The sequence below is a fragment of the Vulpes lagopus genome, chromosome 4 (genome assembly GCF_018345385.1).
Source record: "Vulpes lagopus strain Blue_001 chromosome 4, ASM1834538v1, whole genome shotgun sequence".
Lineage (NCBI taxonomy): Eukaryota > Metazoa > Chordata > Mammalia > Carnivora > Canidae > Vulpes > Vulpes lagopus.
Window position 1 is genome coordinate 49,784,132 of NC_054827.1, and position 24,622 is coordinate 49,808,753.

General features: G+C 41.7%; 1 protein-coding gene across 2 annotated transcripts; it reads right to left on the bottom strand.

Moving 5' to 3' along the window:
• Window positions 1-6,990: 6,990 nt before the first annotated feature.
• Window positions 6,991-17,734, bottom strand: LYPD8 (LY6/PLAUR domain containing 8). 2 transcript variants are annotated; one of them, XM_041751283.1, is made up of 6 exons: window positions 17,660-17,734; window positions 15,467-15,575; window positions 14,963-15,082; window positions 12,416-12,580; window positions 10,785-10,922; window positions 6,991-8,043 (listed from the first exon to the last, which is right to left on the bottom strand). In XM_041751283.1, the coding sequence occupies exons 2-6, from the start codon at window positions 15,519-15,521 to the stop codon at window positions 7,745-7,747; spliced, it is 777 nt and encodes a 258-aa protein (XP_041607217.1). In that variant the 5' UTR covers window positions 15,522-15,575; window positions 17,660-17,734; the 3' UTR covers window positions 6,991-7,744. The 2 variants fall into 2 exon arrangements, with proteins under 2 accessions (XP_041607217.1, XP_041607219.1); XM_041751285.1 differs by lacking the exons at window positions 14,963-15,082; window positions 15,467-15,575; window positions 17,660-17,734 and adding an exon at window positions 14,807-14,928.
• Between the last annotated feature and the right edge of the window lie 6,888 nt (window positions 17,735-24,622).

Below are 24,622 nucleotides of genomic sequence, written 5' to 3' on the forward strand. Positions count from 1 at the left end.
ATAGTTACTCTGAATGTGAACAGGCTAAATGATCACATCAAAAGATGCAGGGTATTGGACTGGATAAAAAAAGTAAGACCCATCTATATGCAGTCTACAAGAGACTCATTTTAGACCTAAGGATACCTGCAGCCTGAAAATGAAGGTGTGGAGAACCTTTTATGATTCAAATGGTCTATCCAAGGGTCTATCCAACAAGAAGACCTAATAATTATGAATATTTATGCCTCTCAAAGTGGGAGCAGCCAAATATATCAATCAATTAATAACTAAAGTAAAGACATACTTAGATAATACACTAATAGTAGACTTCACCACAGCACTCTCAGCAAAAGACAGACCTTCTAAGCAAAACATCAAGAAAAAAACAAGGACTTTGAATGATACACTGGACCAAATAGATTTCACAGATATATACAAAACATTCCATCCTAATGCCACTGAATACACGTTCTTCTCAAGTGCACATGGAACTTTCTCCAGGATAGATCACATACTGGGTCACAAATACAGTATCAACTGATACCAAAAAACTGAGATTGCCCCTTGCATATTTTCAGACCACAGTGCTTTGAAACTAGAACTCAATCACAAGAAGAAACTTGGAAGAAGCTCAAACACATGGAGGTTAAAGTGCATCCTGCTAAAAGATGAATGGGTCAACCAAGAAATTAGAGAAGAATTTAAAAGATTCATGGAAACTAATGAAAATGAAAATACAACTGTTAAAAATATTTGGGATATAGCAAAAGTGATCCTAAGAGGGAAATACATTGCAATACAATATATTTCTCCTCAAAAATTGGAAAGAACTCAAATACACAAGCTATCCTTGCACCTAAAGGAATTAAAGAAAGAATAGCAAATAAAGCCTAAACCAAGCAGAAGAGAGATAATAAAAATCAGAATGGAACTCAATGAAATAGAGACCAGAAGAACTGTGGAACAGATCAACAAAATCAGGAGCTGGTTCTTAGAATTTATAAGATAGATAAACCATTAGCCAGCCTTATTAAAAATAAAAAAGACTGGGATCCCTGGGTGGCGCAGCAGTTTGGTGCCTGCCTTTGGCCCAGGGCGCAATCCTGGAGACCTGGGATCGAGTCCCACATCAGGCTCCCGGTGCATGGAGCCTGCTTCTCCCTCTGCCTATGTCTCTGCCTCTCTCTCTCTCTCTCTCTCTCTCTCTCTCTCTGTGACTATCATAAATAAATAAAATAAATTATAAATAAATAAAAATAAAAAAGACTGAAATTAATAAAATCATGAATGAAAAAGGAGAGATCACAGACAACACCAAGGAAACACAAACGATTAAAAAAACAACATATTATGAGCAACTATATGCCAATAAATTTGGCAATCTAGAAAAAATGGATGCATTTCTGGAAAACCACAAATTACCAAAACTGGAACAGGAAGAAATGGAAAACATGAACAGGCCAATAATCAGTGAAGAAATTGAAACAGTCATCAAAAACCTCCCAAGACACAAAAGTCTAGGGCCAGATGGCTTCCCAGGGGAATTCTATCAAACGTTTAAAGAGGAAATAATACCTATTCTACTAAAGCCACTTCAAGGATAGAAAGGGAGGGAATACTTTCAAACTCATTCTATGAGGTCATCACCTTGATCCCCAAACCAGACAAAGACAGAGAATTACAGCCCAATATCCCTGATTAACATGGATGCAAAAATTCTCACCAAGATACTAGCCAATAGGATCCAACAGTATATTAAGAGGATTATTCACCATGATCAAGTGGGATTTACTCCCACAATGCAAGGGTGTTTCAACATTCATAAATCAATCAACGTGATAGATCACATCACTAAGAGGGAAAAAAAAGAACCATATGATCTTCTCAATAGATGTAGAGAAAGCATCTGTTCAAAATACAGCATCCTTTCTTGATTAAAACTCTCCACTGTAGGAATAGAGGAAATATACCTCAATATCATAAAAGCCCACGAAAATACCATTCTCAATGGAGAAAAACTGAAACCTTTTCTCATAAGGTCAGGAACACAACAGAGATACCAACATTCAATAGTACTAGAAGGCTTGGCTTCAGCAAACAACAAAAAGAAATAAAAGGAATTCAAGTTGGCAAAGAAGTCAAACTCTCACTCTTCACAGATGACATGATACTTTATATGGAAACCCAAAAGACTCCACCCTAAGATTGCTAAAACATACAGCAATTCAGTCATGTTACAGAATACAAAATCAATTCACAGAAGTCAATTGCATTTCTATACTCTAACAATGAGACAGAAGAAAGAGAAATTAAGGTATTGTTCCAATTTAGAATTGCACCAAAAGCTACAAGATACCTAGAAATAAACCTAACCAAAGTGGTAAAGGATTTGTTCTAAAAACTACAGAACACTTATGAAAGAAATTGAGGAAAATACAAAGACATGACAAAACATTCCATGTTCATGAATTGGAAGAATAAATATTGTGAAAATATCTATGCTACTCAGAGCAATCTACACATTCAATGTAATTCCTATCAAAATGCCATTGACATTTTTCACTAAGCTGGAACAAATAATCCTAAAATCTGTATGAAATAAGAAAAGACCCTGACTAGCCAGAGGAATGTTGAAAAAGAAAACCAAAGCTGGTGCCATCACAATGGCGGACTTCAAACTATATTACACCAAGACAGTATGGTACTGGCATAGAACCAACACATAGATCAATAGAACAGAATAGAGAACCCAGAAATGGACCCTCAGTTCTAGGGTCAACTAATCTTCAACAAAGCAGGAAAGAATATCCAATGGAAAAAAGTCTCTTCAACAAATGGTATTGGGAAAATTGGACAGCCACATGTAGAAGAATGAAACTGGACCATTTTCCATCAAACACAAAGATAAAATAGATGAAATGCCTAAATGTGAGATAGGAATCAATCAAAGTCCTATAGGAGAACACAGCAGCAAACTCTGTGACCTCAGCCATGGGAACTTCTTGCTAGACATATCTCCAAAAGCAAAGAAAACAAAAGTAAAAATGAACTATTGGGACTTCATCAAGATAAAAACTTCAGCACCGCAAAGAAAACTGTCAACAAAACTGAAAGACAACCTATGGAATGGAAGAAGGTGTTTACAAATGACATATCTGATAAAGGGCTAGTATCAAAATTAGCAAAAAATTTATCAAACTCACATCCAAAAAACATGCAGTTAAGAAATGGGTAGAAAATATAAACAGACACCTCTCCAAAGAAAAAGAGATAGAAATGACCAACAGACACATGAGAAAATGTTCCTCATCACTTGGCCTCAGGGAAATACAAATCAAAACCACAACGAGTTACCACCTCACACCAGTCAGAATGGCTAAAATTAATAAGTCAGGAAATGACAGATGTTGGTGAGGATGAGGAGAAAGGGGAACCTTCTTACACTGTTGGTGGGAATGCAAGGTGGTACAGTCACTCTGGAAAACAGCATGGAGGGTCTTCAAGAAGTTACAGTAGAACTATCCTATGACCCAGCAAATACAATACTAAGTATTTACTCCAAGGATACAAATATAATTATCTGAAAAGGCACATGCACCCCACTGTTTTTTTTAAATATTTTATTTATTCATTCATGAGAGACAGAGAGAGAGGCAAAGACACAGGCAGAGGAAGAAGCAGGCCCCATGCAGGGAGCCCAACATGGGACTCGATCCCATGCTCCAGGACTATGCCCTGGGCCAAAGGCAGGCACTAAACCACTGAGCCACTCAGGGATCCCCAACACCTCAATGTTTATAGCAGCAATGTCCACAATAACAAAATTATGGAAAGAGTTGAGATGTCTATCAACACATGAATGGATAAAGAAAATGATTATATATATATATATATATATATATATATATATATATATAATACCTCAAATGGAATATTACTCAGCCAATAGAAAGGATGAATACTTACCATTTACATCGACATGAATGGAGCTGGAGGTTATTATGCTGAGTGAAATAAGTCAGTCAGAGAAAGACAACTATTATATTGTTTTGCTCATATTTGGAATGTAAGAAACAGTGCAGAAGAAGATCATAGGGTAAGGGAGGGAAAACCAAATGTAAAGTCATCAGAGAGGGAGAAAAACCATGAGAAACTCTTAATTATAGGAAATAAACTGAGCTTTACTAGAGGGGAGGTGGATGGGGGAAGAGGGTAATTGGGTGATGGGCCTTAAGGAGAGCATGTGATGTGATGAGCACTGGGTGATATATGCAACTGATAGGTTATTGAAAACTACATCTGAAACTAATGATGTGCTATATGTTGGCAAATTGAATTTAAATTTAAAAAACAAAAAAACTGAATAACACTTATGAAAGAAATTGAAGAGGACACAAAGAAATGGAAAAGTATTCCATGCTCATGGACTGGGAAAAAAATATTGTTAAAATGTCTATGTTACACAAAGTAATCTACATGTTCATTGCAATCGCTCTCAAAATACCACCAGCACTTTTCACAGAGCTAGAATAAATAATCCCAAAATTTATATGGAATGGCAAAAGACTCTGAATAGTCAAAAAAAAAACCTTGAAAAAGGAAAGTAAATCTGAAGGCATCATGATTCTGGACATCAAGCTATATTACAAAGCTGTAGTCATGAAGACAGTATGGTACTGGCACAAAAACAGACACATTGATCAATGGAACAGAATAGAAAACCCAAAAAGAAACCCACAGCTGTATGGCCAATTAATCTTCAACAAAGTAGGAAACAGTACCCAGTGGAAAAAAGGACAGTCTCATCAACAAAGTGTTTGTAAAAATAGGCAGTAACATGCAAAAGTAAGAAACTGGACCACTTTCTTACACTATACAATGGAACAGAATAGAAAACCCAGAAATGGACCCACAACTCTATGGTCAACTAATCCTCAACAAAGCAGGAAAGAATTCTCAGTGGAAAAGAAAAAAGAAAATCTCTTCAACAAAGTTTTGAGAGAACTGGACAGCAATATGCAGAAGATGAAACTGGGCCACTTTCTTACACCATCCCCAAAAATAAGTTCAAATGTATGAAAGACCTAAATGTGAGACAGGAAACTATCAAAATCCTAGAGGAGAACACAGCCAGCAGGCTCTTTGACCTTGGTCTTAACAACTTCTTACTAGACACATGTCTGGAGGCAAGGGAAACAAAAGCAAAAATGAACTTTATAAGGATAAAAAGCTTCTACACAGTGAAGGAAGCAATTAACAAACTGAAAGGCAATCTAAGAAATAGGAGAATATGTTTGCAAGTAATATATCTGATAAAGGGTTAGTATCAAAATCTACAAAGAACTTATCAAACTCAACACCCACAAAACAAATAATCCAGTTAAGAAATGGGCAGAAGCCATGTGTATTAACCATCTGGATATCTTCTTGGGAACAAGATATATGACTAACAGATGACTAACAGACATATGAAAAGTTGCTCACCATCACTCATCACCAGGGAAAAGCAAATCAAAACCACAATGAGATTACCACCTCACACCTGTCAGAATGACTAAAATTAGCAACACGTGAATCAACAGTGAGGCTGCAGAGAAAGGGGAAACTTCATACTGTTTGTGGGAATGCAAACTTGTGCAACCACTGTGGAAAAGAGTATGAAGTTTCCTCAAAAAGTCAAAAAATAGAACTGCTCTATGATTTAGTAATTGCACTACTAGGTATTTTCCCCCAAATACAAAAATATTAATTCAAAAAGGTGCATGTACTCCAATATTTTTAGAAGCATTGTCCACAATAGCTTAATTATAGAAATATTCTAAGTGTTCATTGATTGATGATTGGACTAAGAAGATGTGGTATATGTATGTACAATGGAATATTACTCCTCCATAAGAATGAAATCTTGCCATTTGCAATGACATGGATGGAGCTAGACATATTATGCTATGTGAGATAAGTCAGTCAGTGGGAAATCCTGAAAATGCCTCTATTCTGTGAAATCAGTGTCTATGGCAAACTGATGGGGATGAAAAGGCACGCATCATCTGTACAGTCGGCAGTGAAATGCCCCCGGTGCTTCACTTACTGTGCAGAACTTTGGAAATCTGCTTTTAGCTGACTTTGTTTCTTCTGTTCTTTTCTTTTATCTCTAGATGTATAGTGTAATAGTCATTTTAAAGACTTGTATTGAAATACGAATCATATATCATATAATTCACCCATTTAAAATATATAATTCGGGGATTTTTTTCGTGTACAATCATCACTGCAATCAATTTTAGAACATCTCCACTAACCCAGAAAGAAACCATGTACTCCTTAGCTATCACCATTCAGTCCTCCCACCCTGATGGCCAGCTCTAGACAAACACTGATCTACCTTGTCTCTTTATAGATTTGCCTATTCTGTACATTTTATATGAATGAAATTATACAATTTGTGATCCTTTGTGCCTGGCTTCTTCCACTTAGTATAAAGTTTTCCAGATTCATCCATGTTTGGAACATATCAATACTTCATGTCTTATTATGACTGAATACTATTTCACTGTATGGATAGACCACATTTCATTTATCCATCAGGTGAGATATAGTTGAATTTTTCCCACTTTTTGAAAATTATAAATGTTATGATGTTACTATGCTGTTATGAACATATACGTACAAGGTTTTTATTGATGAGCATATGTTTTCAGATCTTTTGAGTATCTACCTAGGAACTGAATTGTTGGGTCATATGGTAGCTCTATTTTTGTTTGTGAGATAGCATAGTATTTTCCAATGTGGCTATAGCATTCTATATTCCCACTAGCAGTGTATGAGGGTTATAATTTTTCCACATCCTCACCAACACTTGTTAATATCTGTCTTTTTTATTATAGCCATCCCACTGTATGTGAAGTGGCATCTCATTGTGTTGATGAGGTACCACAAGATGCCCTTCTGGAGGCTTTTCTTTTGATGCATTGTTAGCAAGTCTGGACAATAAAGACACACGCTAGTTTATACCTTTAAAATTTTTTATTACAGAAAACTCCATTCTTGCAAGTCCAGCTCAAGGCCCACCTTATTTACCAAACCTGGACTTCTGTACATGTTGGATTGAATAGCTTTCTTGCTCCCCAGGTCTCTGATATGGAGTCAAAAGCTCTGCTTTCAATTGCAGGTTCTCTGGGAAGGGGGACTAGGGTTCTGTTGCTATTTCATTCTGAACAAGGCTATGAGACATCTGGTCAGTGGGAGCACCAAAAGCATTATGTCTCTCCCCAAGAGGTTAGGCAAGGGAGACTGCCAGCCTTCAGCAACCCCTCTGCACCCTTCTTTGGGCCCTGTGGATAATGTCCCTGTGGACCTGTCACCAGAGCCAGGACAATCACGAATGGTCAACACAGGGCTTTACAGGCACAATTGGGCATGCCCTCAGTATGTGGGTGGGAATGGTGGCGTGTTAGTCCCCAGAAGTGCAGGGCTGTAGGCAGAAAATGCCAACAAGGTGAAAAGGTCTGTTTCTCAGAAGTAAGGTGGGCAGGGTTTAGGGGAGTCCTGGGAGCCACACACTAAGGTGCACAGATTTCAAATGCAAGGGACTGGGAAGTGGTGATGGACAGCAGCTCAAAGGAACCTATCAGGACAGACTTGGCCAGCCTTTAATAATGGAGAAAAATGTGGCTGTCACTGAGCTTTGCCAGGAGGGCTGTGGCTGCAATTAACTGAGCAGTTAAATAGGGGGAGGGAGGGGCAGTTGAGGGCAGGATGGGTCTCAGAGCAGCAGCCTCAGCAGGAGGAGGCTGCCAAAGGCTGCAGGAGTGAAGGAGACTCTGGAGCCCGAGTCCAGGCTGGTGGGCTTATTGGAATTGGGTGCTGAAGAGGTGCTGGAGTTGCTGACAGGAGGGTTGGTTGGGGGGGAATTAGGAATGGCAGTTGAGGAGGAGCTGAAACCTTCTACACACTTAAACTTTCGGAAGATGATTCCTCCAATTGTCTGGTTCTCAGCAGACAGGAACTGACAGGTGGAGTTACTGATTTTGGAACAGCCTTTCAGCACGAGCTTCTTGGTCTCTGTGAATGTAATGCGAACAGTAAGGACTTCACAACACTCTTGCCCTTCCTCCTTAGGCCTGTTTTAGGTCTGGTTCAGCAACCTGTTTTACGTCTGGTTCTAAAACAGGAGCCTGGAGGAAGGAGCCCAGGATCAAGAACACCACACCGTAATGGCAGAGGTACCATGGAGGTCCCAGCGCCCAGACACTCTCCCCCACCTAAACTCAAAAGAAACAGGCTCCAGAAGGTGGATGCAAGCCCGAGCTCACAGGTGAAGGCCAGAAATGGGCCTGGGACCCAAGTCTCTGGTGTTTTCCTGAGGGGCTGGCAGGTGATTAAAAACCCAGGAGATGGGCTCAGAGAGCGCTCTCCTCTCAATCCAAGAAGGACTCCTCCCAGGCTCCTGTCCTATGAATTCCGTTTTCTATCCCCACTCTTCTCTGGACCTGAGTTCTCTCTGCCTGAGTTTTATCTGAATAGAGGAAAAAAATAGCTGGAGGTGGTCTTCATTCTAAATCTGAATTATATTATGTTTAACTCTGTTAAAAGGTGTAGGTCCTAGGAAAAGGCCAAGGGGATTTGCAAAGAAAATGTGGGTGTGACTGCAGCCACCTCTATTGAGCTGCTACTATGTGCCAGTTGCTCTATGACTTAAACAGGTCTGAAGGACAGGCAGTTACACAGGGGTGGAAGGAAGTGGAGGACAGGACTGGCTACTTATCAGAAGGGCTATTAACTTGTTCTGAGAAGGAAAGAGAAATCTCTACATCCCTTAGAAGAAAATAATTAATTCCTTTTTTATAGCAAATAGCAGTGCTGGAGATTGAATTACAGTAAGCTAGAGAAATGTGTTGCTTGGCACATGTCTACAATATTGAAAAAAAAAAGTGATCTTGGGCAAAAATAAATAAAGGAAAAACCCCCACATGTATGATGGCTTTGATCTATCTGGCTTCAGATTAAATCAAAGGAATATTTTTAAAATTCCATCCTTGGCATCAGAAGACACCTGGGAACAAAGTGAGCAGAAAGAGAAATTGTTTCAGATGTTATTGTTATCCTCAGACATAGCTTAAGAATTAAATATCAGAGCTGCGTAGACATCCTAGAGATTTTTTAAATTAAAAAAACTTTTAAGTGCATATTACTAAGTGAAAGAAGTCAATGTGAAAAGGCTACCTATTATATGATTCCAAATATATGATATTCTGATAAAAGCAAAACTATGGGGAGAGTACAAAGATCAGAGGTTAAAAAACAAAACAAAACAGAAACAAAACAAAACAAAGATCAGAGGTTGCCAGAGGCTACAGATTAATAGTGCATAGAGGATTTTTAAGACAGTGAAGCTATTCTGTGTGATGCTATAATGGTAGATATACTTCATTATACATTTGTCACAACTCAGAGAATATGCAACCTAAACAGTAACCCTAATGTAAACCTTGGACTCTGGATGATAATAATGCATCAATGTAGGTTCATGGATTCATGAGGTACCATTTTGGTGGGGAATGTTGACAGTGGGGGAGGCTGTGTGTGTGGGGACAGAGGTATGTGAGAAATCTCTTTACCTTCCTCCCAGTTTTACTGTGAACCTAAAACTGTTCTAAAAAATAAAATTTATTTAAAAAAAAAAAAAGAGGTTCGGGATACTTGTGATGTTTGGCCCCACTTCTCAGCCTGCAATTACAGTTAAGCATGGATTTCCAGTACTATAATTGCCATTGGTAAAAGGTGAAATCAAATTGTACCTGGATATTGGTGCTCTTAAACTGTTATTAAGCTGAGCCATATTGTGGCAGAGACTGGCTGGCTGTTCATTTTAGCTTCATGTCTCTTCCTTTCTTGCTGGACCACACTAGACACCATGAGACTGCATTTCCCAGCCAACAGAACGTGAGAGAGAGTGATATATGCACTTCCAGGCTTTGCCTATAGAAATCCTCCTGCCTCCCTCCATTCCCTGTCTTCCCCCAACTGCTGATGAGAGACAAAGAATACAGCAGGGAGCTGCTACGTCCTGGGTGGCTGGGGACCAGATCCTCCAGATGAAAACGACAACAGGCCCCAGGACTCTGCAATGAACTGCCATATGAGCAAGAAATAAATATCTGTTACCTTGATCCTGAGGATTTAGAGGTTGCTGTTTAACAGTAACGAACTTATCCTTGCTAATAAATGTATTATTCTTTAAATATTCAGATGTAACATCTGCCTGAATCTTTAAAGCATAATATACGTATCAGTTTTCTATTTATAGTGGTTAATTTGATGGTTAGTATCAAATTACTTCTGTAGGAAAGAACAATTGGTTGGATGTTAAAATCCAATTTGACTCTTCAATCAGGTGACCCAAGTTGTCATAAGGCAGCCCCTCTCAGTGACAGACAGAAAAAAATGTAGGTATAAAAGGAAATAAAAGACAAATCCTACACACACCCACAGAGCAATGCAATCTGGTAAAGAAGTAAATGTCAGGAATAGCATGATGAGCTTAAATGAGTCTGGCTTGATTATGAGCCAGAAGAGAACAGGGTTCAAGAGATGTACAGCCCAGAAAGAATGGTTCTGGACTAAGGAGGCAAAATAGCAAGCAGCTCAGGGCTACATTAACAGCCTCATTATGCCAAAAGCATTCTGACCTTATTCTTTTAACCTCCCCCAGCCTCCTTTTGTTAACTCAGAACTTATTACCCAAGGCTTAATATGTTTTCAACTCCAGTCCCATAAAAGGGAATTGAAACCCCAAGACAAACCATTCTTAAATTCCGCAACTAGATCGACACACTGTTCTTCTTTATGACATTTCCTGGATTTCACACTACAGGAACTTTCATTAGATCCATAACATGCAGGACATTGTATGTTGCTGGATGAATCTTCCAGTGGAGGAGCTGGATAGAATAAGAGCCATTAATTTAGAACAAGGTTGTAACATAGAACATGGTACTGCCTTGTACTGAAGGGGACAAGTAAACAAAGATGCTAGCCAGAGGGATCTTGAAAATGGGACAATTGCATAAAGACAGCAGTCATCCTAACCTCATATCCCACCAAAATAGTTACAGCACACAACCTCACAGACCTTCCCTTACAAGCCATCCAGTCGTCAAGGACTGTGGTCAGTGGGTGTGTTGGGCTGAGAAGAGAAACGTAAGATTTTGATCTAAAACCAAGCAATGTCGGGGCACCTGGGTTCCTCAGTGGTTGAGCATCTGCCTTTGCTCAGGTCGTGATCCCAGGTCCTGGGATCGAGTCCCACATCAGGGTCCCCACAGGGAGCCTGCTTCTCCCTCTGCCTATGTCTCTGTCTCTCTCTTTGTGTCTCTCATGAATAAATAAATAAAATCTTAAAAAAAAAAAAAGAAAAGAAAATCAAGCAATGTCAACATTAGCCAGCTATTCTGAACATCGGCCAATAGATGTGTAATTATTACTAAATCTTTCTCTGAATAAATGATCGTGCCCCTTTAACATTTAATACAAAATTATATTGAGATACAGCTGTGCTACTAATGACTTGTACTCTAGAAACATGCCTTTTTGGCCATGGTTTCTTCTCTTCAAAAAGAGAGTTTTGGTATAAACCAACAATTTTCAATATCAATTTGTGGTCCAGGAACTCCTGGGAATCCCAAAGAACCACTCAGGGAGACCACAAGGTCAAAACCATTTTCATAACAATACTAAGATGTTCCTTGCCTCTTTCACACTCTTTCTTTCATGAATGTACAATGGAGTTTCTGAGAGACCACATGACATAAGAGATTGTAACAGACTAAATGCACAAGCAAATCTGAGAATCCAGTTGTCTTCTATTAAGCCAGAAACTAAAGGGCTTTGAGAAAATATGTAACAATGCCGCTCTTCTCACAAAATATTTTTTTGCTTTGGAAGATATAGTTATTTCTATGCAAAAATGTTATTGTTAACATGTAATGGGTTTATGATTTCTTAGTGAACTATAAATAAAGATTTTAAATTTGTTTAGAAATTCTTTGAATTTTTAAAATTTCTGAGTGTAAATATTGATAGTATGATTCACATAAATCAAATTTCTCTAGAGTCCTCAATAATTTTTAAGATTTAGAGTCTTAAAAGAGAGCCTGAAACCACAAAGTTGGAGAAATACTAATAAGCCTCTAATTTTATGCAACATGGAGTACTATGATTTCTGTCTGTTCTGACAAAGAGGAAAGCATGAAAGTAGTGATGATTTTCCCATTTGTTTTTCAAGTAATTGCTGTAAGTCAGCTGTTGATGTTACCCAGATATGCAGTGAAGTGCTTGGACTTGAGATGTTCACCAGAAGGTGAGGACTGCAGGTGGCAAAGGAAAGGAGAGAGCTGAAAGGCCAGAGGGAGGATGGCACATTGCCAGCACCCACCTAGAGCATCACTGGTGTCATTGCACTTCTTTCCTTGGCAGCACTGGCTTGTAAAATGGAAGTATTCTGTATCGGACACATGGACAATGATGGTTTCAACCATGTCTCTCTCTTCTAGGCAGTTGTCCACAGAGCAGGCCTTATCCTGGTATGTGTGGTCTGGATCTATTAAAAGGCAAACAAAGACTGTCAGTCCTGGGTGTAAGGCTTGGGAAAGGGTAGAGACTCTGAATAGTGACTGCTTCAGGCAACAGCAGAAAACACACCCCCAGTTCAATGTGATTTCAGAGACACTGAGGGTTTCCTTGCAAACAGAAAAATCTTCCTTGTGAGGTAGTTCCTTCTTGCAGCAGTATATGAGCAGAGATGCAGGCTAAATTTCAGATCAAAGATTGATGAGGAGCTTGGAAATGGTCGTTCAGGCCAACATCCAGAGCCACTGATCAGTCTTAGCATCTCTAAAAACAGCCAAGCAGAAGATGGTCCCACGTGCAATAGGATGTTAAATCTGAATACAGTCAAGCTTCTAGATCAGAGCTATCTGATATGGTAGCCAGTAGCTATATGTGGCTATTTAAAATTCAGCTCTTCAGTCATATAACTATATTTCAAGTGGCCAATAGCTACATGTGGCTACTGTACAGGACGGCATTGATATAAACATTTCCATTTTTTTAAAAGATTTTATTTATTCATGAGAGACACGGAGAGAGAGAGAGAGAGAGAGAGAGAGAGAGAGAGGCAGAGACACAGGCAGAGGGAGAAGGAGGCTCCATGCAGGGAGCCCAATGCGAGACTCCATCCCGGGACTCCAGGATCATGCCCTGGGCCAAAGGCAGACACTGAACCACTGAGCCGCCCAGGGACCCCAACATTTCTGTTATTGAAGACAGCTCTATTGAGCAGTATGGGTCCAATTTACAAGGAAACACCAGGAATATGGAAACAAAGAAATGACACCACAAGAAAATAATCAGCCAAAGCCAGAATATGGGACAGCTAGCTATAGGACAATTGGCCCAATTTATCCAACAAATCAATGGGATTGAACCAAAAAAAAAAGTGATGGTAGCTATTATAAAACAAATTTGACTTAATAGACCTAACAGCAAAATGCTATGTGGGGTTTTGTTTGTATCTGAAATCTAACACATTGGCTATAACACAACATCTGAAACAACTAGGATATTTCTAAGATGGCCTGGGTATTAGAAGAAATTAAAGAATCACAGTTAATTTTCTTAGGTATACAGTGGTATGGTAGTTATGTAAAAAAAAAAAAGTCCTTATTAGAGATGAATAATGAAGTGTTTTCAGGAGAAATTACATGATACCTAAATTTGCTTTAAAATACCATTGCAAGGGATCCCTGGGTGGCGCAGCGGTTTGGCGCCTGCCTTTGGCCCAGGGCGCGATCCTGGAGACCCGGGATCGAATCCCATGTCGGGCTCCCGGTGCATGGGGCCTGCTTCTCCCTCCGCCTGTGTCTCTGCCTCTCTCTCTCTCTCTGTGACTATCATAAATAAATAAATAAATATTTAAAAAAAAAAATACCATTGCAAGGGATCCCTAGGTGGCTCAGCAGTTTAGCACCTGCCTTCAGCCCAGGGCATGATCCTGGAGTCCCGGGATCAAGTCTCGCATTGGGCTCCCTGCATGGAGCCTGCTTCTCCCTCTGCCTGTGTCTCTGCCTCTCTCTCTCTCTCTCCGTGTCTCTCATGAATAAATAAATAAAATCTTTTAAATACATACATACATACATACATACATACATACATACATACCATTGCAGGAGTGCCTGGGTGGCTCAGTTGGTCAAGCATCAGACTTTGGCTCACATCCTGATCTCCAGATTCTGGGATAGAGTCCTGTGTGGGGCTCGACACTCAGTGAAGAGTGTCTGATTCTCTCTCTCCTTCTCCCCCTCCCCTCCTCCCAGCTTGTGCTCTCTTTCTCTCTCTCAAATAAATAAATAAAATCTCAAAAAATATAAAATACCATTAAAAGAAGCAAAATGATCATTGTTGACACAGGATAGTGGTTACATGGCAATTCATTATATTCTTCTTGCTTCTGTGCATATTTGAAAATGTCCATTATAAAACATTAAAAAGAAATCTAAGTGCTGTGGGAAAGAGGCAAAAATCATGCAGCAAACTACCCTGGGTGCAAGCGTGTTGGATCTCGAAAAGGAAGGAGCAGTGAGGAGAGGAAAGGGAGCCAGAAAAATGGAAGAATGCAAGCACCCAGAGCAAACTGCCTGCTTTGTAATTTAACTAAGAGCTGCCCTTGCTTCTCGCATCCACCAATATAGGTCTAGAATGGGATTTTAGACAAGAACAGCAATTCCAAGAAGTCACAAGAGCTTGTCAGCTTGCCCCACATTCTCACCTGACTCCTGCATGTTGCTTTTTCCAGAAGGGTCTTCAAACCCCATCTGTCTCCTTGCACAGCCCAGCCCTTTCTCAGTCTTCCTTTCCTCCCTGGCTGAGTTGCTCCTGCCCTGTGCAAATCCCAGAAATGGGGGTTATAGCATCCCAGGCTCACCTTGAGAAAACCTGGCCACCAAACTGGTACAGCTGGCATTGGCATTGTCAGGACACTGAGAGACGCTGCTGTTTTCACAAGGGTTTGTCACTGAATTACACTGCACGCAACTTAGGGATTCTGGTGAGACAAGATGGGCAGCACTGTCAACATTCAGGGGACACTTATAGACTGTACTCTGGACAAAGCACCACATCCACACCCCCCAAAGAATAGTGGGGATGGCATCCCTTCCCTCTGGGACCCCCCATACTTGAGGCTGTGAGATGGAGCCACCTCCATTACTTTCTCCGCACTGTGTACCATTTCCCAGTGGGAAGACCCATAGCACAGAGAGGCTCCTCTGAGGGCAGTGTGCCCAGAGGGGTCTCATATTTTCCACTGACCACACCTTGACATGAAATGCCATGGGACAGGACCCCAGAATACCAAGAGTGAGAAGACTTTGATACAGTGTGTCAGAAGAGGTCTTCATTCCCAAAGGGTGTCAGTGGTTTCTCTCACCTACAGCTGCAACCACAAATGCTGTGATGATAACAGCAACAAGGATGCCCTTCATGGTGCAGGACCTGGTGTCTCCCGAGGAAGAGGACTGTGGTGCAGAGCCTTATGCCTGAAAAGACACAAAGAAGGCAGTCTGGGGGCTGGCAAGGGTGCTGGGCCACAACATCCCATGTTACAGAAAAAATCAGCATTCTCAGCTGGGAGCACAGAACTGTGATGTAGTTTCTATGCTGCCCTTTCACCTGTGCCAGTCTGAGTTTCCCCCAATCCTGGATGCCTGCACATCTACACACAGCTACAAAACACAGCCTGGACATTCCCCACAGCCACTTCAGATACAACATGAGCAGACAGATGATTATCAGCCCCACTGGGGATGGGGTCCAAGAATAAAGTATAATGTAGTCCTCTAGCTAATAATATCTCACCACATTCACATAATTCACTTAGGAGCTCTGTCGTTGTCATCACCACCTATTGAGCACGTACTCTCTTCCAAGCACTTTATGTTCATTAATTCATGTGCTGCCTTCACCCTAGCAAGCAAGTGCTATTATTAGCACCACTCTCATTTCATAGGGGAAATCAAGTCCCAGAGAGATCAAATAAACCACTCAAAGTCAAGATCACATCCCTAGGAGGTATTAGAGCTGGGGTTGGCCCAGGCACCTAACCACGACCCACACTGCCTCCAACAGATGGGACTCCCAGAGCCCCAGGCCTGGACACACTCAACCTGCAGGACAGAACCAGAGGCCCCAGCACACCTCCAACTGATAAGTCTCCAAATCTTTCTGTGTTGACAGTCATCTGATAGCTAAGGTTTGCTGTATCCATTAGGATCCCGAATCAGAGCTCCCAGGATTTCAACTTGCCCATGTATCAGAGCAACAGGGAGTAGAAGTATCTGTCTCTGCCCTGAGTCCTTCCTAATTGTTAGTTCATTGATCCTATAAATGGTAGCCACAAACTGCATGTGGCTACTTAAATTTAAAGTCATTGAAGGAATGAAAGAAAAAACATTCTATTTCTCGGTCTCACCTGGCTAGCTACTACTTATTGGCCAGCACAACTTTGGAACATTCCCTTCATTACAGAAAGTCCCAGGGCATAGTGTGGCTTACTGTCCCACTCAGCAGGTGAGGAACCTGCCAATGGAGAGATAGGGAAGCTGCCCAAATTCACCGAGCTCATGAGGCCAAAACTGGGACTTCATTCTGCATCCTTCCAGCTCATGATAGCTGCTGCTTACCAAGACAACTAACACCTGAGGCTGCAGTCAGCCCCCCACCTCTTATCTCAGCATACCACAACCACACACACATACCACTGCAACTGTGATCACTTAGTTGACTTATTAGAGGTTGGCAAAAAGGAAGAGACACTAGTTCAATCAGGGTAGGTAGAGGGGTATATCTATTATGTAAGGGCCACATAGTACAGAAATCCAAGGAGAAAAATTAAGTATATATGGTTTGGAACTTGTGGCAGATGTTCCATACGTTGCACCCAACATACCCCCACGCCTGATCACCCCTCCAGGCCTGAAACCCCAGTACAGAGACAGGCTCAGAGGTTGAGCCTCCTGGGAAGGGCCTCTCAAGCCTTGTAAGTATAGAGAAGGGAAAAGGAAAGAAAGAGATGAGGGTAAGGAGGTCACAGCAGCCATGTCAGATATATCAACCACTTCTTCTTGTGGTATACCCCTGATTATTAGCCTCATCTTCAGAGGGAAATAAAGGAGGCCCACAGAGATCAGGATCTGGCCTAGAGACACACAGCAAAGAGAGCCTAGAAGTGGCCCTGCTCACCACCTCTACAGAGAAACCAGGGAGGTGGCTGTTGGTGCAGGAGGCCTCATCTGCAAAATAAGAACAAGTAGCATCTGAAAAACCCCTTTGCAAATTCCTTCCCACTCATCTATCATTGGATATTTTTTGAGTGCATCCTATTACAACTGCTTTCATGTTATACATAAGCAAGTTCAGAGCAGCTATGAAAAGGACATAGCACAAAACAGAGAGCAAACCCCAGGCACAGAGCTCTCCCCTCCAGACTTCCTTCCCCTGAGCACTGCTAAAGAAGCAAGGGCCATGATAATGCCCTGAACCCCAGCCATCCCACATTGGCCTTCTCTTGGTTTTAGCTTTTTAAAGCTGGGGCCCCCACCACAGCTTGGCTTCAGCCCCTCACCTTCAGAGTCTGGCCTGGAGACTGCTCTCCCGAAGGTGGATCCCAGTACAGCATAAGAGCAGGTGTGTGAAGGGCCTTATATAGCAGGTGACTGAACAATCAGAAAGCACCACTGCCTGCAGGGAGGGGTTTCTGGATCAGCTCTGCCAAAGCCAAAGAGCCACAGGCAGCTTAACCTTTTGGCAGCTGTGCAGTTGGTCAACTTTCTTAGGCCTCCAAAAATCGGGTGCAACTTTGGTTAAGGCCTGCCTTTGGCAAAACATGCAGGAGAACAAGGTGTGTCCTTGATGCTGTCTCATGTTGGCTATGCCCACTGAATGTATTCCAGTATCTATTAATAAATCATAAGCATCACTTTATACCAACCTGATAAAGAAGTCACCTTGATTAGACCATTTACAAATGAAACCAAGGCATAGAAGAGAAACATGAGACTTGTCCAAGCTCACACAGCTCGGATAGTCAGAACTCAGAATCATGCCACATGGGGTCCTTGCAGCTCAGGAAAGGGGGTCAAGGCCCCCTGGAGCAACTGTTTTAACCAGGATGAGAGTAAACCCATGATACAGCCTCACAGGGCAGAGAGGCCATGAAGCCCCTGCTTGCAGCATGTTCTACATACCAACATGAAGGGCCCACACCATTGCTCCTGCCACCTCCAACACTCCGGGCAGTTCATCTGGCCTGGCTGTCTGGGAAGCCACTGTTGGGGAGAGCCTAGATCAGCCCCTCCCAGCACCTTCACACAAAGCCCGAGGTACCCCTGGCATTGAGTGTAAACTGGACTTCCCTGGCCTCTCCATCTTTCTGCATTCATACACACTCAAACATGTATTCACATACATCATAAAACGTACATGCACACACACACACACACACACACGATTGGTGGAGGAGGACCAAGGAAACAGGGGTTGGGGTATATATCAGGCCAGCACCCCCTGCCTGCAGTTAGACTTTGGTTCCCTGCTCTTGAAAATACCCCTTATACACTTGCTGCTACTCTGCCCTAATCTGTGGCTCAACTCTCCTTCCTTTCCCAAACTCACTCATTCATCCAACAAACATTTGTGAGTTTTTTGTATTGTTCATGCGTTGGGTCTGCCCAGGCATTTGGGAGGTATCTGAGCAAAGAGACAGAGACTGCTCTCCTGGAATGTAGTCCAGAATGGGAGATAGACAACATAAATAAAGTGATAAATAAGCAAATTATAGAGTAGACTGGAATGTGGTAATTACTCTCACAAAAAGACAGAGAAGATGCAAAGGTAAAGGACCAACCATGCTGGGGGAAATAAGATTCAATTTTAAATAGTCAGATCTGCATTGGTCTTGTAGAGAAGACAAAATTTGGGTCATTTTTATAAGCAGAGCCTCTGGCCATCTCTCATTTTCTCTTCATTTCCCCTTCTGTCCTCAGGCTGACTACAACAGATTTTCCTAAACAAAGGCAATTCCCTCCCTAACAGAATTTTATTATGTCTTTCTTCCAACCACCTGGGATAGCCCAATGGGAAAAGTGGCAGCAGAAGCCACAACAGGATGTGTGTGAGAGAAAGGTCCCATGCACTGGGCTTTCCCCAGCCAAAGATGGAGGACTTCAAAGACACCGCAACAGCCTCAGGGGCCACTCTGGTAACACACTGAAAAAATGACAGTAGACTCAGGCTAATCTTTATTAATCCTTCTCAGAAGGCAAATGGACCAAAGGCAACAACTTCCTGAATCCAGTCTTTGCCCTTCATAAATAAGTCACTTATTAACCTGGCTCACTGGGCCTGAGCTCCCCTCTATAAAATGGGAACATCAGACCTTGAGGAAATGGTTGCTGGTTATTTATTTCCTCCTGGAGTCCTCACCCCACCTCACTGTATTGTTTCCTAATGTCATGTAACAACAATGGTATAGGAGGTGGGAGTTGATCATGTGTGATGTGGTTGCTATACACAGCCACTCACAGTAATCCTGAATTTGTCCATCCTGAGGTCTAGACAGTGTGCAGATGGGTATCATAAACTCTCCTTGACAGATGAGGAGGCTGACCCCAGAGAATTCTCTCCTCTAGGCCTTAAGACACCTAGGCCAACTTCCTTCCACTCCAACACAACTCATGTGGGGGCCCGCCTCTGTCCAAAGTGTTGGGAATACTGACCCACTTTCCTCCTTCCTGTTCCTCTCTGTAGTCAGCATGGGACTATGGAGCCAGAAGCTGGGATCAGTCATAAGGCATTATAAAAGAAAGTATCAATACAGTATCTACCACATAATAGATATTTAAAATATATTTTTCTCTCTCTCTCTCTCTCCTCTCTGTGTATTCTCATGAGTAAATAAATAAAATCTTAAAAATAAATAAAATAAATAAAATAAAAATAAAAGAAAGTATCCCCTAAAGCAGATTCTCCTTCTCACTAGCCAAGAAGTCCAGGGATCCAAGAGAAGCAGGATCTCAACACACTAAGTTTTGCTCTTAAACTAAGGATACTTGGCACATTTAAGGCACTACGGCTGTATTATCCCCTTATAAGAGAACAAGGATGGCTGGCCCCATGACCATTCAGCAGGTGTAAGCTAAAACTTACCCAGATATTGGAGAATCTGGGCTGAAACACATGTGGGAAATAGGCTTCTCCTGAGTTTCCCTAAACTATCAGTAAAGCTTAGAGGTGAGTTCTCAAAGGAATCCATTCCATTTTGGAATAAATATGCAGAGGTGAGCAGGGTTGGGGCAAGACAGTCAGAGCAGATACTCCAATAAATTCTAATAGGTGTCCAAGCCAAAAACTCAGCTAAGTGTCCCAACTGAGAACATCCCTCCATCTGTGTTTACTTCAGGGAGCTTTCGCTGACTAGCTTGTTCTTCCAGCTTGGAAATGTGAAAATAAGCTGAAGATACTGTTCCCAGTATTCCTGACCTGCAGACACCACTCAGGGAAAATGTGAGTGCTCTGAGAGATAAGCCTGCCAATAGTCCATGCCCTGTGCCAGTTAATGAACCTCTGAGTCTTGGGTTCCCCATCTGTCAAATGGAAAAAGCAATGCCACCCACTTCTTAAGAATTGTTCTGAGGGTTAGAGACCACTTAAGCAGACATTAGTATGTACTTACCATATTGTAAGAGCTCCAAAAATAATGGTTCCCACTCTGAGCTTACACCAGTGGCACCACAGCCTGGGGAAATATACAAAGCCTAAGAATTAGGCTAAGAATTTAGCCTAAGAAAATTTAGCTATTTTTACCCTTAACTCAGTCACTGGCAGTTTACCTGGGCTTCCTTTGTGGCAGGGGAGATGTCTAGTACTAAATCAATCATCATCTCAGGAAATTTTAAATATGACCATTTTCCTAAAAACTCTAGGCACTAAATACAAGGCATATTTGAAGAATTGTTGCATCCAACATTATAAAACCAGTTTGTTTGCATGATCTACTATTGTGGACCTTCACTGGATTGGTAAGGAAAAACAAAAACCAACAGACAGGTCTGGCTTGACAGCTGGCTACACCAGTTATTAGCTCTGTAACCTAGTTTAAGATTCTGAGCATCCAGGGGATCCCTGGGTGGCTCAGCAGTTTGGTGCCTGCCTTTGGCCCAGGGCACGATCCTGGAGTCCCGGGATCGAGTCCCACGTCAGGCTCCCGGCATGGAGCCTGCTTCTCCCTCCTCCTGTGTCTCTGCCCCACCCCCTCTCTATCATAAATAAATAAATCTTAAAAAAAAAAAAAAAGATTCTGAGCATCTGCATCAAAACAAAAAGAAAACAATGCTATTTCATGCAGATGCTGGCACACAAAAAGCACTCCCTGAAAATGACTATTTCTTTCCCCTCATCCTTTCTCTGCCAATATAGACCTAAATGTCTTCAGGATTCAACAAATATTGTTACTGCCTTTAGGGTAACCTCACTGGGTAGTGGGGTCACAAAGTTAATGAGACAGATGAGTTCCTTGCCCTAAGATTTTAAGCTGACAACTACAAACAAACAAGGAAACATTTTAAAAATACAAGTAAACAGACAAGATCATCGCAAATTGAAGAATTGTAATGGAAACAAAATGGCAGCTGAGAAAGGAAAGAATGACAGTGAGGCGGGAAGACCTCTCTAAGAGATGAGAAGAGACCAGACAAAGGAAGGAGGTCAGATGGCTCCCTGAAGAGGGCAAAAAGCATGAGCAAAAACGGCTCATTGGTGAAGAACATGCCTTGCTTAAGGAACTGAGTAAAGGAACACCAGTTTATGGGAAAATCACAAGGTCAGTATTCACACCCTCCTCAGCTCATTTCAACATTATGCTGCTATTTCTCACAAGCGGCTTAGGTGAGGTACAAAGAACACTGGGTCTGTTGGCAAAAGTGTTTTAGTTTTGCAATTTACTAGCTTTGTGTTAACTTTTCTCCATGAGTCACAATTTCCTTATCTATAAGATGGTAAAATAGGTAATATTTATCTAGAGAAAATAGGTGGTGACTTCCTGCCCCTTGTCTACAAAACATAATGAGAAATAATCAATTTTCCACTGGTTACATTATTTCTAATGAATGTGATATGTTAGTGGGACTAACCAGTACCCATTAAATATTGTGCCAAGCTTATTTTGTCCATGTGGAGCAGAGTCAAAGTCATGTTGACAGGAAGATGTGCTTTCTTGATATAAGACTGAATTATATATGTTGGGAAAACTATTAACACTCACTTTTGCCTTCTGAATAATGAGTATACCTGCAGGTATTGAAAATACCTGCAGGTATTTTCACTCCTAAGGAGTCTGAATTGAATCTGTTTACTTATCTTCCACTCGTCCATCCATTCATCAGATCCACAAACCCTGGACAGAAAACCACCTCCATTAGCAGCTGGTCAGAGCCCAAAGTGCTAGTACTGGGGAAACTCCAGAAGTAAATAAATGATGAGGCTCTGTGTTCCTTGGGATACAGTGGAGTTGAGTTTCTCTGGGGAATGGGAAGAAGGTAGAGGAGACATAAGAGTGGAGGCTTCAAAAAAAGATACAGAGGGATGGAAATCAGGGAGAACTGGGGCAGGGGGGAGGTAGAAGCAGAAGAAGGAAGGATCTTTCAGGACCTTCATTCCCTCCTGCTTCCTCTGTGAGACCGAGGACAAGAGTGAGTTGACTCAGTCTCTTTCTTGATATAGTTGTCTGCTCCATCCCACTGACCTGTGACTGAATGCTCTTTCACCAGGAGTCAAGACTGGCCTACCTCAGTGAGGTGCAACAAATAATTTTCAATCACTCTGATGGTGATGACAAACAGTAGTGCTGGTTTTTGTATGTTTTTCTTTTACTATATATTTGAAAATAAAATCTAGAAACTCTATGGAAATTTCAGATATATGTTTGGGAACCCCTAGGGCATAGACCTCATTCTTTTATTCAGTTTGTCCTAAAGACAGAAACTAGAATGGGGAAGAGTTAAGAAAGATTGTCAGGCCTAAAGGAAGAAAAAACAAGAAAAGGCAGCTGAAAACAGACAACTAGTGAGACTACTTCCTGCAGGTTGCTTCCAAAGCTCTGTCTATTGGCTCATGGGTATAAGAACAGGCTTCCTGGGACACATGGGTGGCTCAGTGGTTGAGCATCTGCCTTTGGCTCAGGTCATGATCCTGGGGTCCTGGGATCAAGTCCCATATCAGGCTTCCTGCAGGGAGCCTGTTCTCCCTCTACCTATGTCTCTGCCTCTTTCTTTGTGTGTCTCTCATGAATAAATAAATAAATTTAAAAAAAAAAAAAGAATAGGCTTCTTATGTTTCTGTGACTCATTGAAATGGAATTTTCATTTAGAAATATAATGTCAGAGAATCCTTGAGTGGCTCAGCGATTTAGCACCTGCCTTCAGCTCAGGTCGTGATCCTGGAGTTCTGGGATCGAGTCCCGCATCAGGCTCCCTGCATGGAGCCTGCTTCTCCCTCTGCCTGTGTCTCTGCCTCTCTCTCTCTGTCTCTCATGAATAAATAAATAAAATCTTTAAAATAAAAGAAAAATATAACGTCATTTCAGACATACTAAATGACTTATTAAAGGGTGAAACAGTTAAGGGCCTATATTGATGCTGGTGGCAATAAAAGATATAGAATATAGAGCTGGTTTCTATTTCTGGTTTTCATAGGCTGTATGACTTTAACCCATGTCCTTCCTCTTTTTCTACCCCAGGAAAGACACCATAAGTGCAGAATTCAGTCTAGTTTTAAGTGTATTATTCCAACAGAGCTAACTACTCTGGGGCTTCAGTCCCAGAGTTCAGGTCTCTTCTCTGAGTCCAAATACGGTCATTAAGATTAGGCAGGGGTGAGGAGCTAAGATAGCAGATCAGCAGGGGGGACTCTATGCTTGCCTTGTCCCTCAAACACAGCTAGATAAATATCAAAACATTCTGAACACCCAAGAAATTGACTTGAGGACTGAGAGACCAAACTGCACAACTAGGGCCAATGAAGAGACCACATCATGGAAGGTAGGATGTGCAGAGATGTGATTTGGAGAAGAAAAGAAACATTGGTGCTGAGTAGGGGAGGGAGCCCTGGTCACAGAGAGATGAGGGGGAGAGAGAGAATAAGAGAGAGAGCAAGAGAGCAAGCAGTGCACAGGGGATCACCCAAGAAAAACATTTTCCCAAAACCATTCACCAGGAAAACAAGAGAGGTTATCATCAGATTTTACAACCACCAGATGTCAACGACTAAAGTTTCAGAAGTCCATAGTGTGGCTGTGGCTGGTGTGGAGCCCAGCAAGTGCAGCGGTGCACCTGTGCAGAAAGAGAACAGAAGCCCGAGAGCAGATGAAGCAATTTGAAGATCCCCTGAGACCCATGGAGAGAGAAGTCTTCCCCTCCTTGGAGTGCATCTGACAGAGGTGGCACCACCTCTCCAGGGACAACAGAGCTGCAGGCACCAGTGTGCTGACCAGTTCCTTAGCATAGGGACAGAGACACCTGCTGAAGGCAGCTAA